This window comes from Camelina sativa, chromosome 11 (assembly GCF_030686135.1).
Source record: "Camelina sativa cultivar CO46 ecotype springtype chromosome 11, ASM3068613v1".
Lineage (NCBI taxonomy): Eukaryota > Viridiplantae > Streptophyta > Magnoliopsida > Brassicales > Brassicaceae > Camelina > Camelina sativa.
The window spans coordinates 5,620,386-5,637,562 of NC_141890.1; the positions used below are offsets into that span (position 1 = coordinate 5,620,386).

Here is a 17,177-nt window from a genome sequence, read left to right on the forward strand (position 1 = left end):
AGATAATTCCTAGATTAATGCTCCATGGTTTGACATCTGGAGACTTCGTCTCGTCTCTGAATCAGTGGTTAAAGAGGAATTCAGATAATCTTGAAAGTCGAAGCCACAGAGAGAGATACCAGAGCGTTGAATATGGTTATTGACAGTCTACTTTATGTGACCAACCCAATATATTTAAGAATGTGTTATATGTCCACACAATGATGACAACACTTCGTCAAAGCTATATATATATATATATCAGGCTATTAGAGATCCAGTGGAACACATGGTGTCGAGCATAATTTTAAGCCATTGCTAATCAATGGATGCCAAGGGGAAGATCTCTTAGATTGAAACTCAGGAATCGAGCCATTGCCTAAACTTGCATATCCCACGGCGAGTTTCTGTGAAAGAATCTCGGATTGACTGCAACATTGCGGATACTGCAGGAACACTGTACAGATCTTGGTCCTGTTCCTGAATCAAGCATCAAATACAATATGTTCAGATGTTTCTGCACTAGATCCACAGGTAAGAAGACAGTGAAGAGACTTTTAATTGATTGATTATATGTACCATCTTCGTGAGACGCTCTTCAAGACTTAAGGAAACTGTTTCGGTAGACATGAATATCTTACGGTAGGCTGCTCTTAGGCTCTTCATCTATCAATGCCAAAAACAAACATATTATTTTTTATAACACTTCAAAGCGATATACAGAGTTCCTTACTTCAAAAGACTCGACCCTGGGACACAGTACAAACCTCTGACATGGTAAATCCATTTCGTCTAAGTCCCTCCAGATTCAAACCACGAAGCTCGGCTCTCTCTCCAGTCACCATCATATACTTTGGAACATCTTGTGAAACCTATATGTAACCGTACCAGTGAGTACCTGTTGGAAAGGTGGGAGCACATGAAAGGTATCAGAGGAAAACATACCACAGAACCACCACCAAGGAAAGCGAAGGAGCCAATATGACAGAACTGGTGGATGACCGTGGCTCCTGCTGTGTGTGTATAGTCCTAAATTTCACAACATGAACCTAATGAAACCATGCTGCTGAATCCAGGTTATAGAGTATAGACACAAAGAAAATCTTACTTCTACAGTCACATGGCCCGCAAGAAGTGTATTGTTGGCAAATATGTTGCGGTCACCAATCTTGCAATCATGAGCAATATGACAAGAGCCCATGATTAGATTGTTGTCACCAATAACCTGTTCAATTAATAACCATAACTCAGAACATGATAAAACTTCTTGGAACTTCAATGATATTAGTCAATGGGCATTATTTGCATACCGTTTTATCACTGAGCTTTGATGACCTGTGAATTGAGCAGAACTCCCTAATTTCATTGTTGTCACCGATGCAAAGAAAACATTCATCCCCACTCTAAAAGAAGAAAACAAGGGCATGAAAGCTTGATTGGATATTGGTTTCGTCTAGTCTCCAACAAGGATGAGATAAAGAAGATAGGAATTAAACACACCTTGTACTTCAAGTCTTGACATTTAACACCAACCACAGCATGGTAACCAATGACGTTATTGCATCCTAGGACTGTATAACCAGGCAGCTCATCGCCAACAACAGCACCACTGGCTGACAAAAATTCAAAGGCAGACACATAGCAAATATCAATCGATATAAAGAAAAAAAGTAGAGAAGACAATATAGTACAAGGAAAACAAACAAGAGAGGAAAGAAATTTTACGGCATGAGAACACAAGATTCCCCTAACTCAGTGTTCCCAAAGATATGGCTTGAAGGATAGAGTTTGCAGCCATTGCCTAGCTTCACTGAAGACCCAATTGTACAGTATGGACCAACTGAGACTCCCTGTTAGTAATATCACATTTTGTTTGATTAATAAAGGATACTCTAATAAGCTCAAAATTCAAATAAAGCATCACACTTTGACCAGGTTTCATCAAATCATATACTACTAATTTGAAACATCCGGATTCCAAAAGCTAAAAGAACATTAATTTGCGAGTGTTAAAGCTGTTTCTAGTCTTCTCAATGATCAGAACAGAAGTTTCATCCCAAACCAAATCCATTTTTACCTAACTATGAAAGCAAGAACAAGCAATGTCAGTAAAGAAATCAAACCTTGCCAATCACAGCATTTGGGTGTACATCAGCACTCGGGTGTATAAATACTTCAGAATCTTCACGAGAATCTGCTCCGAACCACACAATTGACTCACAGCTTAGAGTAATGAGATACATAAATTCTACAAATCATTGCCACATAAGAGTAGAAGCGGGAAAAGAGAGAAAGAGACAGAGAGAGAAAGAGATTTACAGGAGAGACTAGAGGAGAGTCTGCGGATAGTGGAACTGAAGAGAGGAGATAGAAACTTCTCGCGAGCTTTAAGGAGAGAAATCATGGCGAGCTACGTAGAGCAAAACCAAACCCCCTTCCGAAACCTTCAGTTTCTTCATACATGGTGTTCGACGAAATGCCTCAGTGAAAGATAAAACATGATGAAATTTCGCACGTGCCTAAGGAATTTGCACGTGGCTGGGCTTTTTTTTGGGCAATTCTCAAATATAGCACCAATTTAAGTTTTTGTTCCAAAACTAGCACACACTCTTAATTATTCCAAATTTAGCATAATTTTAGTTTTAGAGAAATTATCTAAATTAAAAAATAAATTATTAAATAAAACTAAAAGAAAAAGGAAAACGCAGCTGTCACCGTCTATGCAAAAACCTAAAAACTTTCAGTTGAATTCGAGAGATTCAGAGGAGGAGAAGGAGAAAGAGCAACACAGGGTACATATGGGGAAGAAGCAAGGAGAGAGGGAAAGCTTTGATTTTGAGGATTGATGCAGCGAATGAAATCAGAGATGATGTTGATTGCCGCCATTGATGCTTCTCTCTCGTTGTATTTCTTTTTCAATCTCAGATTTTAAACACACGGTAAAATCAATATTTTGGATTTTGGATGTGAAACTCGATTCTTAAATCTCATTGCTTTGTCCGATTGAAACCTCTGTTGTGATTAACTTTCCTTTCTAATTTTCAGAAAGTTTCAGATTTTCATTAGATTGGATAATTTGTGATTTGGGTCTCTCAATTTCCAAACCGGTAAGCTTCTCTTCCACTTTTTCTATGTTCATTGGATTTAACGAGTAAAAGATATATATGAAATTCAGGAAAGCTTATCTGAAATTCAGGACGACCTTCATAAGCATAGATATAGACTATGATTTGATAGACTATGATTTGATTAGTTAGTCCCCGATTAGTCTATTTAAGACTCTCCTTTGTTAGTTAACCTTGCTTCTCTTGGATTGCTTGTGAATCTTAATTTATATCAAATTTCTTTTAAGCTTCCCAAACATCTACTACTTTGATACATTATCTAGACACAACAAAACTAAGGAAACTCAATAGCTTGATTTCGTTGTATATCAAGTGTTTGTTTGTATATTCTGTTTTAATTGTTCTGAGTTAACCATGTGTGCTAGTTTTGCTTTGCTACTTAAGACACACTAAAATATTTGGGAATTTTGTCTATTTTCTTTACAGAATGCAAGAGTTATCTACTGTTGATGGTTTTGCGGAGATAAATGAAAGCTTAGCCAAGATGGGGGTTTACTACATCCAATATCACGCCCAAAATGCAGCACCAAATGTTCTTAATCTCAGCATCAACATTTTGGAGAAGTCCCGTGAAACATTCTTGCATACCGAAGACTTGGAAGATTCTATATCCATGGTGAAATCAATGAAAAAGTGTGGTTCATCTATCATCTATATCTGTTGTTAGACATCTATGATGGTTGTGAAACATTTTTATATTGTTTTGGTACTCGTTTGATGTTTATTCACTATAAGAATGTCAAATATTTCTATTTGACAAGTTAATAGTTGTTGAGGTAATTGTGTTTGAGTTTGCTACATGTTCTTTTTAATTCAGGAATGATTCCACGAAATTCATGAAAAATTTCTTGAATTTCAGGATGACCTTCATAAAAACGTTTGGATTTTATGATGAACTTAAGGATAGATAATCACATAACACTAAAGCTTTTTTGACTTCATGATATTTTCTTCCTTTGTGGTATGTTGGTGTTAGTTTGCTACTAGATTATTGTTGGATATGATTGGGTGTTTTGGGTCTACTGTTGCTGATGTTGGGATGATTTTTCATGTCATTTCTGGGTATGATAGAACAACTACGTAAAAACACTATGTTTTAAAAATTTAGGAAAGATTCAGTACTACTTAGGAATGACTTTTAGCAATTTAGGATGACCTTCATGAAAATCATATCTCAAAATATTATATGAGGATTACATCTTTAAAATGATTTTGAATAAATATCATAATGGTTGTATACAATTAATCAAAGATTCAATTATATACAGGAATGATTCAATAATATTAGTCCATATGTTTGTTAAGTAGAATGTTTTAGGAAAGATTCTATAATATTCATGAAATTTTTCTTTGAATTCATGAATACTTTCATGAAAAAAGAAAAAAGTATTAAAAACAAAAAAAACGGCCAGGTGGTGGCGATGGTGAAACTAATCTTCCTCTTCCTCCTAACAAGAAGAAGCGTACTGGTTTTGTTTCATCATCAACATCTGGCACTAAGAAGAATCAAACCAATCTCATTAAACCCATTTGTTCTTCTTCTAGCAAGAACCAAACTAAACTCACCAAGACCTCCATGGGTAAGTCTCACAAACTTAACTCCACCAAATCTTCTTCTAACACGACTAAGACCGGCTCCGAGCTCATGAATCTCAATTCCGGAACAAAACCCACAAATTCCACAAAACCCATTAATTCTTTGATCAATAAATCAGTAGATCTGTCCAAATCAGGCTCATCCAAAAACAAAACCACCACAAAATCCTCAAGTTCCAAGCTTTCTTCACCTCTTATAGAGAATAAATCACCATTCTCAAAACCAGTGACCAAATCAAAACCAATCGAGAAAGAAATCAAACCATTTCTGCTTAACAACAAAGAAGACGAAGAATTCGTCAGCTAATTCAGAGATCCACCAACTAAATTTCAAAGATCCTTGATCCCAGACCTAAAACGAATCTCAACCACATCCAAGAACTAGATCAACAAATCCAACAAAGAGATTACCAAAAACTTCAAACCCTACTTCGGCAACAAATACGCACCAACCATAGAATCACGAACAGATTCACACAAAATTGTCTGATTCCTGAATTAAAAGCTATAAGAATCATGTCGAGAAACTGAAAATCTGAGAACAGAATTGATACACGAAAAAAAAGAAGTGTCGATGGAAGCTTCGCCGGAAGCTCTAGCGCAAACATTGCCAAAAGCTTCATTAAAGTTCTTAAAATCGTTAAGTAAAAATTATACTTATATTATTTATTTAAGATAAAATAATAATAATGCTACTTTTGGAACATGTGAATATGTGTACTAACTTTGGAAGAAAAACTTAAAATAGTGCTATTCTAGAGTATTTTTTTTTTTTTTTTTTGTATTAGTTTTAGTCCTTTTTGGTAAAGCTAACTTATGTAGAAGAATTCGGTTGACTTTGCTGATTTTGTTCCAACTTTTGCAAAATTTTCAAACAGTTAATTTTGTGTTTTTGGATTTCAGTTTATCTTTCTGATAAGTTATAATCATTAGATATACGAAATATAAAATTGAATAACCTTACATAAAATCCTTTATTTCCCTGGTAGCTTTCGAGTTTAAAAGATGGTAGTAATTAATATTCATCACCATGGGACTAAACAATACCTACATCAATCAAGTGAAGAGGAACAAACACATGTTCTTTCATCACCTTTGCAGCAATCAGAAACACTTTTTTTTTTTTTTTTTTTTTGACTCAAAGACTAATATTAGTTATGAATCTTATTCTTCTTTTGTTATTGTGCTGACAAGTTGCAGAAGGATTCTCTGCAGTTCCTCTGCATTGCTCCACTCCTTGACTTCTGCTTTGATCAGGGAGGAATTGTCTGAAATCTTCTTCCACAGCGGATAATTCGTTCTCGGCATCACAAAATCGCACTCTCTCAGCTTCAATGTCGGGCAGAAGTCACCTCCTCCGTCTCCAAGGTAGATAAACCTTGTAGGAATTTGATCATTGGCAGAAGAAGCACGTATATGATCCATCACTAGACCCTGAAGAACCATGAACATATTCACTAGTCAAAATCTTAGAAACTGAATCCAATCCAATGGTAATGTTATATAACTATCTATTTCAAGGTTTGCAGATTACGGGCAAAGCTTTAACAAAGTACAAGTCTTTCCATACCAGGACAACTTCAGAATCAAAAATTGTAGCTTATTGACTGAAACCAATCCCAAGCTTCAGAACAAATAACATGCAAGTCTAACTAGGCAGACATAGAGGCTTATAGAGTTTTACAAAGACACAGTACCTTGCATAGATTTGTAGGGCAGAGATTACAGCTATGTGGAGCCAAAGCATCACTATGATACGGCAAGATCCGCAAGTTCCCATTTTCATCAACTGAACTTGGATTCGTGTAAATCTCAGAAAAGCAATCAAGCAAATCATGCTGCTCTAGTATCTTCTCAATGAAAAACTGGTTTGCATCACTCACAATCTTCAAATCACATCTGCCAATTAAAAACAAACAACACTCAACCAAAGCAACGAAAGAAGCTTGAGACCATCTAATTGAACTACTAATAATCATTGTTCATACCCTAAAGATTTAGCTGATTTGATAGCTTCAATAACCTGAGAATCAATTGGCATTTTCTTCAAACAAGCTTCAATGTCTTCAATCGATCTGCCTTGTGAATGCAGCTCCATCATCATCCTATCCTTTCCAAAGTTCCAATTCCAATTCAAAAACCAAAATTTCAAGAAATAAAAATCAAAACTTTAATACCATAAGACGATTGAATTGAATTGTTTAAATCATAAGAAGAGGATGCTTTAATACCATAAGACGATTCCAAGGTAAAGTGAAACGGAGCTGATGGAAGATCTCAGTGAGTCCCATTTCAGTAACAACCCAATTGTCACTATCTCCGTCGATCAAAGTCCGATCGAAGTCAAATACTATCACGATCTTTGCCATCATTTTCTGTCCGGAGTCCGGAGTCCGGAGCTCAGCTTCTCGCCGTCGTTCGTTCACTGCACAAAATCCAATTGTCCGACGACGACACCAGCCAATAGCCATCCAATCATATTAAAATAATGGGCCTACGTTAGGCCCATTACGTGGTTTAAGGCTGAAGTGGACCCAGGTTCGTGTCAGCATTCCCAATAGCCAATGAGATTGCAGGAAACACGTTAAACAAGCGTAACTACGATCGATCCCACTTACACGACCACGGCACTGTATCAAAGACTCAATATTTTTCGGCGAAGATAAAATCTTCAAAATCTTTATATATACTACAAAACCATTGATTAAAGTCTCAAACTTTCTCAGGTTTTTTAACGAGAGAGAGCTAACTCTGAGTTCAAATGGTTGGAATGAATCGGGTTCTGATAGCTTTGACGTTAGCTCTGGTAGCTTCGTCGGCGTTATTACCTGTTTCCGATGGCGCGAAGAAACCGTCGTCGGCGCCGAGAAAGGAGGATGTTCCGTATATTAAGTGTCAGGTTTGCGAGAAACTAGCCTCGAGGCTAGACCAGCTTGTTAAGGAGAAGCAACAACAGATCTCTCCCAAAAAGGTTTGATCTTTTTATTTTTTTAGAAAAATGTATATCAGTGAATCTTTCTATTTTGATTTGATTTGATGTGTTTCTCTGGTTACTGTAGATCTCTGAGTATGAGATCATTGAGATTGCTGAAAATGTCTGCAATTTGAAGAAAGAGGAAGCTGATTGGATGCTCAAGATTGACATTGTTGAGAAAGGTGATAACCTTGAGGTAATAGATCCCAAATATTATCCCTTCCGTTGTAGCTTAGGTGTTAAGAGTTAAGTAGAAACTTGTACGTTTGTTGTTGTTTAATCTGAATGGTGGTTATCTTTGAACTGGTTTCCATAGTTGGTTGAGCAATTAGAAGAAGGGATGTGCAATTCCAAGTGCAAGACGATCGAGTCTGCTTGTCAAAAGGTGAGTACATTGTGGTCTTTGAGCTATTAATTACAATTGGATTTGCGTTTTCTTGGAGTATTAAGTGTTAGGGTATGTGACTTTTCATCTGTTTGTGTGTGTTTCCAGGTTATTGGTTACGCAGACACTGATGTTGCAGAGTATATGTACACGTCTAAGCCTGATCTTGTTTCACTAAAAAATCATCTGTGCAAAGACTTGACTGATGCTTGTAGCAAGAAACCACCTCCTGTTCCCAAGGTATTATACCTGAAACGTGGAACCGTGAATGTTTTTATGTTGTTGCGGTGGAGATTACATTTTGATGACAAGATTGAATCTTTGTGTGATAAGTGCTTCTTTATCTCTTTGTCTAGGATCGGGTTCCCGGAGAACCATTTGTTGCTAAACCATCTAAAGATGCCGAAATGGACAAGATCTTGAGATCTATGCAGGTGATCTTTGATGACTTCATCAATTACTACGTTCACATAAAAAAACAATGAAGCAAAACGTGAAAGATCTTAACTCTTAAGCTAACTCGGATATACCGCTATTTTGTTTTCTCAGGGTATGCCAGGAGCACCTGGCATGAAAGTCTTCTCTAAAGAAGATATAGTGAAGGGCAATATTGGTAATGACGATGAAGATGGCGATGATGATGAAGATGAGGACGAAGATGACAAGTTTCCCAAGAATTTGGTACATTCTAAGTTTCTGTTTTCAGATCTTTGGTTTAAACTTTCATGATAGAAGAAGAAGAAGGAACCAAGATATTTCACTCTTTGTTCTCTAAATTACTTTTATTGTGTTTTTGGTTTTCAGGGAAAAGTTCTGAAAGAGAAAGAGAAAGAGAGTAAAACGGAAGAATTGAAAAAGACTATCACCAAGGAATTCAAGAAGACAGGTGAGGTTCTGAAGAGACATGCGCAGAAAGTGTCAAACCGGGTCCGGAGATGGTGGAAAGGACTTAGATCGTCTTCTTCAAAGAAACCTAAATCTGTGAAGTCTGAGCTATAGATACAGTTGCATTACTGGTTTTGTCTTAATGTACTCTTCTTCACGTTGACTTTTTGTAGATTTCTTTTTGTTTCTATAATCTTGACATCAGTTCTATAACACAAGATGGCACATACAAGAGATGGTTTAGAACAAAATCAAGAGATGGTTTAGAGCAAAATCATTAACTTTATAATATAAAAAAGAACAGAAACAAATGTTGCAATGTAAAGCATATGGAATGTTGTAAAACTGGAAGAAGAAAAAATACAAAAACTAAATCACAATGTGAGAATTGTATCTTCTCAGCAGTAGGTTTGAAGTTCTGCTTTTTCAGGAAGAACTTTAGCGCATTTTGTAGTGTTGAGTCCTAGAGATCTTGGAATGCTGGCCATTCAAAGAATAGCATAGCTTTATGTCAATGTCTCGAGGATTCTTCTTGTTAGGAGAAACGGACATGGTTCCGGTGATTGTCTCACCCTCACATATGGTTAACACATCTTCTAAGTACAGAACAGTTTGTTTCCAGTGCGTAGCTCGGGATTTTGGTCCTGCATTACCCATGGTTGTTCAGTGTAAGTTTCAGACAATAATGAAACAATCTGTGTCTATGTTTAAACAAGGATTCAAAAAAACATAAAAAGAATATTTACCTGTTGAGAAACCCTGCAGCTTGTGGCACATGGTAAACGATACATCAAAGTAGGCTACAAGGGCGTGGATGTAGTCATTTCGTTGTGCAACAAGTTTAAAGGGAGCTGTGAAGGAAGCATCACCAGAAGACATCTTTGAGATATCCATAGTCTGTTACAATCCCATAAAATAAAATGAAATGAGCATTAGCCATAGGTATAGATATACTACTTATCATTTCCATGTGTATACATACAGTATATAATAAATCCTACCTTAAGAAGCCTACTATCAGTGACGATTTGGTTTTGGTCGACAGTGTCAACAAGTGGTTCCATCATAGCTTTTTTCTTGATGCATGACATGTCAAAACCATAGACACTGTTCCAAACTGTAGTAGAACAACACAAAAGAAATCAAAATTGCAAATCTCAACAGACATAAAGACGAATGTTAGAAAGAAAAAAAGAAGAGGAAAGATGTCAAATCGATGCACTCACATTCTATTTTGTCTTCTTTGTACTCTGAATCCTCTATGGCTGTAAGATGCAGAGAGGCTTTGTCTGGTAGCACAACTCCACCATCAACCTATCCATAAAAACAAAGGACCAAGAAGTTTTCATGGTTATTACAACAATGTCATGAACTTACAACAATTAATTGTTGACAATTGGGTTTGGTAAGTAAGAATCTCGTGTAATAAGGTGGAGCTGTAAAACTTACAAGCCATTTATTACGAGCGTATAAGACACTGTCCAACATGTTTTCAAACAACAAAAAGTAACCCATCCATTCAGATATAATCACATCCACTTTAGGAGTGGGAAGCTCTATCTCTTCAATCTTTCCTTTCAAAACCGTAATAACTGCAAGGATGATACAAACAAAAGTCGTCAAGAGATTTACAAAACAGATATTATCCAATCTAAAAACAACTGAGCAAACAAGAAAATTACCATCAGAAAATCCATTTGCTTTGACAATCTCCTTTGCCATGTCAGCCATTTGAGAACACTCCACCTATTAAGGAACATCCTCAATTAAATCATTCAGATTGAGAGAGATTTTCACTTATTGAAAAAACAAAAAAAAGTCTGAAAGAACATATAGACATACAGCGTAGACATGAGCTGCTCCTGCCTTGGCACAGAACAGAGACAAGATTCCTGTTCCAGCTCCAACATCAAGAACAATCTTGTCCTTGATGAGAAACTTGTTCTGATAAATAACATTCTGATAAGTCTTTGTTCTCACTACATCCTTTAACATTTCCTGTAAGATACCATCCTCAAAATCAGTCATCAGAGAGACACATAAAAAACACACACACTGAACTAATTCGTATGCAGAACCGATACTAAAACAAAAACAGCTGAGCTTTGTCCTCAATACTTACTTCATGAATTCCTGCAAAAACAGATCAAAGTGAAACCAAAGTCAACTCTTTGTGAACAAACTCATAATCACAGAGCACTAACTATTCTCCAGTCTAATCAAGACTAAATTGAACTTTAGAAAACATCATAAAAGTGAAAACAGAGGGAATTAAATTACCGAAGTGAGAGTAAGAATCGAAGTAGTAATCAGCGCTGGTGGTATTGTCAGCGACATCAGAAGCCTCGGCGTCGCGCATGGATTCATCTTGGGCAGCTTCCTCGCCGGCAACACCAGACCCTTCAGCAACTTCGTCTTCTTCATCAGCATCTTCAAAGCGTATCTTTGTGTTCTGATTCGGCTCAAAGCTGATGAACTCGTTCTCGTTGTGGTTACTGTTCTTAGTCATCGTTCTTCTTCTGTCTCACACAAGAAGGGAATAGGAGAGAGAAAAGGGTTTTGGGGATAGAGACGAAGTGCAAAGATTAGGGTTTTAGGACGACACAAGCTTTTTATTTCAAGTCTTTTACTTTTGTTCTCTCTCTCTCTCTCTCTGGTTAACGAATTTTTAATTGAATTATATCGTTTTGTAGATATTTATTGTACCGGTTCGATTTTTCGTTGACACACACCAAACCAGTTAGATTCATTCCGACCACACAAATAATAAGTGGTGACATTAACTATGTACTATTTGGAAGTGAAATCACATGAGTTCTGAGTTCATGACCCAACACATTGAAACCAAAATAAAATCAGACAAGGTTGCATTATTGAGTTTCTAATAGAGTTTTTAATTTCTGTAGGCTAAAGTAGTAGTTATGATCACTTGGTGAAATTGTTTTTGGTAGTAACCGGTGGCCAAGGCCCTCCAGCCATCACAGCTTCGATCTCCCATGTTTCCCGCGGAACGTTCGTCATGTTCTTGCAGCCATTCGCAGTCACGACCTATGCAGAAAATGAGACAGATACAACAACAAAAGTGAGATTATTGTATATGACATTAGTATTGCTGAGGGTTTCAACTTTTAAAGGTTGTTATAATGAATTAGTCGTTACCAAATCGCTTTCAATTCTGACACCTCCGAAATTCCTGAATCTCTCTACTGTCTCACGGTTGAAGAACTTAGAGGTTGTTGTGTTTTCCATGGCTGGGATCAGTAATGCCTTAATAAAATAGCATCCTGGTTCCACCGTTATGACCTGCATACATACCATTAGGACAATAAATAGAGACGATAGATGGGAAGAACCAGAAGCATTTATACTCAAAACAATCAGCCTTACCATTCCTTCAAGAAGGTCTCTTGCAGTGCGCAATGACTTCAATCCAGGTTCCTTTGGTCTTTCCACTCCCTTAAAGAGAAAACTCAAAGCAACGGCTAAGAAACGCGGACTGTAGTTTTACATAGACGATGATACTATTGGGTGACAAAGTGATTTTTGATGTACCTTCGGGTAGCCACCGGTATCGTGTGTGTCAATGCCCATGAAGTGACCTAGTCCATGAGGCATGAAAACAGCACCCAAGCGTTGTACCATCATGTCGTCCACATCCCTAGAAACAAAGATGGAACCGTAACAATGAAATTTAGCTTTAGAGAAGAGAAAACAAAGTAGCTAGTAAACAAATGACAGAAAGAGAGAGTTACCCAGTGAGGATGGACCCCTTCTTCAGTGACTCAAGGATGATTCTTTCGGCTAACCTGTACATTGACTTGCTTCAGTTGGCAACGATAGCTAAAATAACCATATGGAGATGTAGTTCAAAATAAACATATGGCGATGTCGTTCATAGGCAATCCCAATTCCCAATTACCACATCTCCATGCATACATAAACAAAACTATATAGCATCGCAGTTAGTCTTACTTGTGCATATCCACCCAGTTTACTCCAGGCTTCATCGCAGAGATTACAGAATTATGAGCATCCAGAACAGCCTGAAAAGACGGCAGATCAAAGAAACAAAATAAGATATAAAGCTTCTAGATACTCACCAAAAGTCTGGATTGTGAGGAAAAGTTGACAAAAATAAAGCACACGTTCCACCAATCTTGTAAAGCACTTACATTGTAGATTAGACTCTGGTCGCTTGTAAATTTACCATTAACCTGCACAATATTTGATAAATATAAGGCAAAACTTGCGCTAAATTACTATATTCAACGTATTATGATGTTCATGTAAACAGGATTAAAAATCAAGTCAATGCGGTGTAAATACAAGATTCTGAATGACAGAATAAGTAACATCACATAAAATGGAAAACTAATAATAGGTCCGACGCTAGAAGAGGAACTTACGGGGAATGAACATGTTATGTCAGACGCATAAAAATGGTATTCAGCACCCATATCAAGCAATGCAAAATCTCCATCTTCAAAAGTCTGCAAAAGTAATGGAACATTTTCAAACAGGTAATACTGAGACAATTAATAAAAGAGAGGAATGAATGCTCATTTAGTATTTACCCTATCATTTGGAGCCGCAGCATGCCCATAATGAAGAACAGCACTGCAAACAAACAATTTAGCTATTTGGTTATTTTTTAATGTAAAAAGACATGAAAAGTCCAAGGATGATTATTTCTGCATTCTTAGCAATAACAAGATTCTCTCCTCGATAACTTACCTGTTATCTCCTGTTGCACAGATGCATGTGTACGAGCAATGCCTACAGCCACCGTACATGTAGCTGTGATGCAGAAACATACTTTCCATCTGATATTCTTTCATGCCAGGTGTGACTCTCCTCATAACCTGTGTGGATAAACAACATGGTTAAAAGACAATTGCATGAAAGGAAGAGAAAACGTCTACATGGAGTAGATAAAGAAGAGTTCAGGTCGGAAACCTAAGTAGTGAAATGATATGAAAAAGGAAAAATATTGAACAAGACAACAGAGAAGAACATATTTTCATCCACTGGTAGAAGTAAATCAGACCTCTATGTGAGCTTCAGAACTTATATCATTTGCAAACTGTATTAGTTGAAGCTCCAAACTTGATTTAATAACTCGACACTCCGCCAAAATACGATGTAAGGTAGTCAAATCAGTCTCAAACTTCTCTATCCCCTGAAATAAGACACAAAAACAGTAAAAAAAAAAAAGTATAAATGAGATTCCAATATTCGAGGAAAAGAAACACTATGAGCATCAGAATCCCAAAATTGTTAATCACAAGACGTGCCAGAAGCTATTTATTTTCAGGATCAAGACAAGAAAATGGCAAGACGAAATCTCCAGAGCAAGTGAAGAAAGAAAGAAATGCGAAACCTCAAAGCTGGCAGGTTTTGAGAAGTTACTGCTGTCGGTGTTAAGACCATGCAGGAGATACAACAGAGGTTTTCCAGATCCCTTAAATTGTTCATTAAAAACTTGAATAATCTCATCCACATAGAAAACCATGTCAACCATATATGTTTCCTGAAACAGAAAAGCACAAAAATGCCATCACTATAAATAGAAATGAATGCATTGAACAAATTGACATAGAAGAAAAGAAACTGAAATATTAACCTTAAAGTGTAACAATGGCTTTATCTCCCCTAACCAGACAGCATAATCAGCAGGCAACCTTGGAATAAAAAGGATAGATTTCCCACTTCCAATGTCCTTCCAGTACCGAAAGAAAATAAATTCATCAACTAAGCAACATCAGATCCAAAGAAATCGAGAAATAGATGAAAAAAACTCACAATAGCTCCATAGAAATCAGGCTCTCTGACTCCAAACAAGTAAGCAAAATAACTCTCCTGCCTACAATTCAATTCAATTCAACAAATTAAGATCACTCTATGTTCCACTTAAACCAATGAACATACTGAACTAGTACGATTTCGATCACCCTCAAGATAAAATTTACAAATCAATACCTGAAAAGCTCGGCGTGATCAGTACAGTATCGATTTTTCTCTTCACCACCCTATCGTTCCAAAAACATCAAGAGAAACCACGAAATTATAAAACTAAAGACGATAAAAGCTAGCTCGGATCATCGATACGCGTTATAAAAATCATATGCATATATATTTGAGCAACCAATGGAGTACCTGAAGTAAAACGAATCCATCGAGAGAACGATTGGAACCAGATAAGTGACGGCGTACTGAATCGACGAGCTTTTGCCGGTTACCGGCGTGAAGCTCCATAGGAATCGGCGGTGGAGACAGCGACGACATGACGACTTGGCTAGTTTTTGTTTTTTTTTCCCGGCGTGCCAGATCTTATTGTGCCCAAGTATAACAAAACGTTGTCGTTTCAATACTTGAGGAAAACAAAATAATCAACGACGCCGTTTAAGGGATGAGACGAAATGGTGTCGTTTAATACGAAGAAGAGAAGTGACCATATTACGAAGTTGTTGAATCAGTGGCCTGAAATCTCGAATCGACTCATCATCATCTCTCTCAGCTTCACCGGAGCTGCATTATCAATTTGCAGATTGGTACGGCGAGGCTCTCGTCTCCGACCGATCTTTCTCGCTCTTTTCTCTCTTTTTTTTTTTCTCAGATTCTCAATTGGGTTTTACAGATTTTGTTAATTGGTTTCTAGGGTTTTGTTCCTGCTTTCTCTTGTATATTGTATGCTTTTGTGGTTGACTTTTAGATCTATATATCTGTGATCTCGTCTTGCTTCGATTACAATTGTTCGTTTAAGAAGTCACGGATTTAGAGTTTTGATGGGCTTGGTTTGTTTTACACTGGAGCTTGTTCGATCTAATCGTTCTGGAATTTAGGATTTGGGGCTTTAGGCTTTTTCAGCTTGATTTGTGTGAATTCACTGAAGCCTCCAAATGTTTGCTTTTAGTAAAGTAATTACCGGATTTTAAAATGTGAAAGCTTTGGTTAATTTGGTTTCTATGAATCAAAGATACCTGCTTTAGAAATGAAGTTCTCTTTTTGTATTTGAAGGATTTAGGTTGTGAAGATGGCATCAAAGTTGATACAAGTTCAATCAAAGGCATGTGAGGCTTCGAAGTTTGTGGCTAAGCATGGAACTTCCTACTACAGACAGTTGTTGGAGAAGAACAAGCAGTATATCCAGGAACCTGCCACTGTGGAGAAGTGTCAAGACTTATCTAAGCAATTGCTGTACACCCGTCTTGCTAGGTCGATATCTCTCTTCCCTCCTCTATCTCTCAACATTATTCCCTGCCATAGAGAGATATACAACCATTTCTGATATTCTGGTTAGCAAGAGACTTTTGTCAGTAATTCATCTTTTCTCATTTTCTTCTTTAAGGCGTAATCCTCTGATGCCTCTTCTTATTTCTGTGGCCCCATAATCGAAATTGGAATCAAACTTTTACATGTGGTTTGTGCTATCTTTTACATGTGATTTGTGCTTAATTCTCTGTCATAAGTTGCAGGATTATATTTTAAAGTAGTCAAGCTTAAGTTAGTACGATTATTAAATCTCTTAGTAATCCCATTTGCAACTATAGTTCTTGTCTAGACCTCAAATATGTTAATCTTTGTATTGTCCATCTTTTTGGGGGTGAAAAAGAGTTCTCAGTATACTGCCTTTTGCTCGATGAGGTAGTGTCTGTTGTGTTTCTTAGTCTTGAAAAGTTGATCCATAGGCGAGAACCCGTTCCATCACCACACACGTCATCTTACCATGAATTGAAATGTATTGCGCATTTGCATTTTGTAATCTTGATGTTGTTGCCTTTGTGTGCGACCTGACTCAAGTATCTAACACTTATCCACTCCTTATTACAGCATTCCCGGACGCTATGAAACTCTCTGGAAGGAAGTAGACTACGCAAAGAACTTATGGAAGAACAGATCTGGTCTGAAGGTAGAAGATGCAGGTATCGCTGCATTGTTTGGTCTTGAATGCTTTGCTTGGTATTGCGCTGGTGAAATCGCCGGCAGAGGATTCACCTTCACAGGCTATTACCCTTGAAGGAGACGAACAATAACTTGAAGATTGTGTAATCACCTCCTCCGTTTTTAGTTTTCATGATTCTCTCTTGAATCGATTTTTTTTACAGTTTTTCCCTGAAACGGAGGCTTTGGAGCTGAGAAAATCCATTTTGCTATAACTCTTTGATAAGATTGCTCTCAATAAGAACAAAATTTCCCAGGAAATTTATCTCACTTTAATGTTTTGGCCTTGTCT

At 37.1% G+C, this 17,177-nt stretch overlaps 6 protein-coding genes and 1 long non-coding RNA gene across 11 annotated transcripts; 3 read left to right on the forward strand and 4 right to left on the reverse strand.

Annotated features, from left to right (window-relative positions):
• Positions 1-151: 151 nt before the first annotated feature.
• On the reverse strand, positions 152-2,538 carry LOC104721910 (putative acyl-[acyl-carrier-protein]--UDP-N-acetylglucosamine O-acyltransferase, mitochondrial). Its single transcript, XM_010439985.3, has 10 exons — positions 2,299-2,538; positions 2,103-2,173; positions 1,705-1,829; positions 1,480-1,588; positions 1,290-1,382; positions 1,088-1,204; positions 925-1,008; positions 747-851; positions 559-645; positions 152-459 (listed from the first exon to the last, which is right to left on the reverse strand). The coding sequence occupies exons 1-10, from the start codon at positions 2,381-2,383 to the stop codon at positions 340-342; spliced, it is 996 nt and encodes a 331-aa protein (XP_010438287.1). The 5' UTR covers positions 2,384-2,538; the 3' UTR covers positions 152-339.
• A 145-nt stretch (positions 2,539-2,683) lies between these two features.
• On the forward strand, positions 2,684-3,902 carry LOC104721911 (uncharacterized). The gene is made up of 3 exons (XR_757093.3): positions 2,684-2,918; positions 3,025-3,086; positions 3,531-3,902. It is a non-coding gene; the product is annotated as an uncharacterized LOC104721911 (long non-coding RNA).
• Positions 3,903-5,650: 1,748 nt separating this feature from the next.
• Positions 5,651-7,171, reverse strand: LOC104721912 (thiamine phosphate phosphatase-like protein). 2 transcript variants are annotated; one of them, XM_010439987.3, is made up of 4 exons: positions 6,932-7,171; positions 6,689-6,810; positions 6,398-6,599; positions 5,651-6,134 (listed from the first exon to the last, which is right to left on the reverse strand). In XM_010439987.3, exons 1-4 carry the CDS (start codon positions 7,169-7,171, stop codon positions 5,865-5,867), a joined length of 834 nt encoding a protein of 277 aa, XP_010438289.2. In that variant the 3' UTR covers positions 5,651-5,864. The 2 variants fall into 2 exon arrangements, with proteins under 2 accessions (XP_010438289.2, XP_087331672.1); XM_087475546.1 differs by having other exon boundaries at positions 6,689-6,805; positions 6,932-7,159.
• Positions 7,172-7,316: 145 nt separating this feature from the next.
• LOC104721914 (uncharacterized) lies at positions 7,317-9,157 on the forward strand. Its single transcript, XM_010439989.3, has 7 exons — positions 7,317-7,671; positions 7,760-7,870; positions 7,991-8,059; positions 8,168-8,299; positions 8,416-8,493; positions 8,609-8,740; positions 8,864-9,157. The coding sequence occupies exons 1-7, from the start codon at positions 7,462-7,464 to the stop codon at positions 9,056-9,058; spliced, it is 927 nt and encodes a 308-aa protein (XP_010438291.1). The 5' UTR covers positions 7,317-7,461; the 3' UTR covers positions 9,059-9,157.
• Positions 9,158-9,206: 49 nt separating this feature from the next.
• On the reverse strand, positions 9,207-11,606 carry LOC104721913 (protein arginine N-methyltransferase 1.1-like). Of its 3 annotated transcripts, XM_010439988.3 has the most exons (9): positions 11,225-11,583; positions 11,067-11,077; positions 10,787-10,942; positions 10,627-10,690; positions 10,394-10,536; positions 10,171-10,258; positions 9,946-10,061; positions 9,691-9,841; positions 9,207-9,588 (listed from the first exon to the last, which is right to left on the reverse strand). In XM_010439988.3, exons 1-9 carry the CDS (start codon positions 11,451-11,453, stop codon positions 9,383-9,385), a joined length of 1,164 nt encoding a protein of 387 aa, XP_010438290.1. In that variant the 5' UTR covers positions 11,454-11,583; the 3' UTR covers positions 9,207-9,382. The 3 variants fall into 3 exon arrangements, with proteins under 3 accessions (XP_010438290.1, XP_087331671.1, XP_087331670.1); XM_087475545.1 differs by lacking the exon at positions 11,067-11,077 and having other exon boundaries at positions 11,225-11,606; XM_087475544.1 differs by lacking the exon at positions 11,067-11,077 and having other exon boundaries at positions 10,787-10,957; positions 11,225-11,594.
• A 105-nt stretch (positions 11,607-11,711) lies between these two features.
• Positions 11,712-15,366, reverse strand: LOC104721916 (uncharacterized). Its single transcript, XM_010439993.3, has 16 exons — positions 15,101-15,366; positions 14,924-14,973; positions 14,747-14,807; positions 14,568-14,663; positions 14,325-14,474; positions 13,992-14,123; positions 13,679-13,806; positions 13,519-13,561; positions 13,351-13,434; positions 13,117-13,158; positions 12,917-12,987; positions 12,697-12,750; positions 12,497-12,602; positions 12,332-12,400; positions 12,104-12,247; positions 11,712-11,992 (listed from the first exon to the last, which is right to left on the reverse strand). The coding sequence occupies exons 1-16, from the start codon at positions 15,227-15,229 to the stop codon at positions 11,870-11,872; spliced, it is 1,482 nt and encodes a 493-aa protein (XP_010438295.1). The 5' UTR covers positions 15,230-15,366; the 3' UTR covers positions 11,712-11,869.
• LOC104721915 (uncharacterized) lies at positions 15,323-17,162 on the forward strand. 2 transcript variants are annotated; one of them, XM_010439990.3, is made up of 3 exons: positions 15,323-15,495; positions 15,969-16,159; positions 16,775-17,162. In XM_010439990.3, the coding sequence occupies exons 1-3, from the start codon at positions 15,364-15,366 to the stop codon at positions 16,959-16,961; spliced, it is 510 nt and encodes a 169-aa protein (XP_010438292.1). In that variant the 5' UTR covers positions 15,323-15,363; the 3' UTR covers positions 16,962-17,162. The 2 variants fall into 2 exon arrangements, with proteins under 2 accessions (XP_010438292.1, XP_010438294.1); XM_010439992.3 differs by having other exon boundaries at positions 15,381-15,495; positions 15,962-16,159.
• The last annotated feature ends 15 nt before the right edge of the window (positions 17,163-17,177 follow it).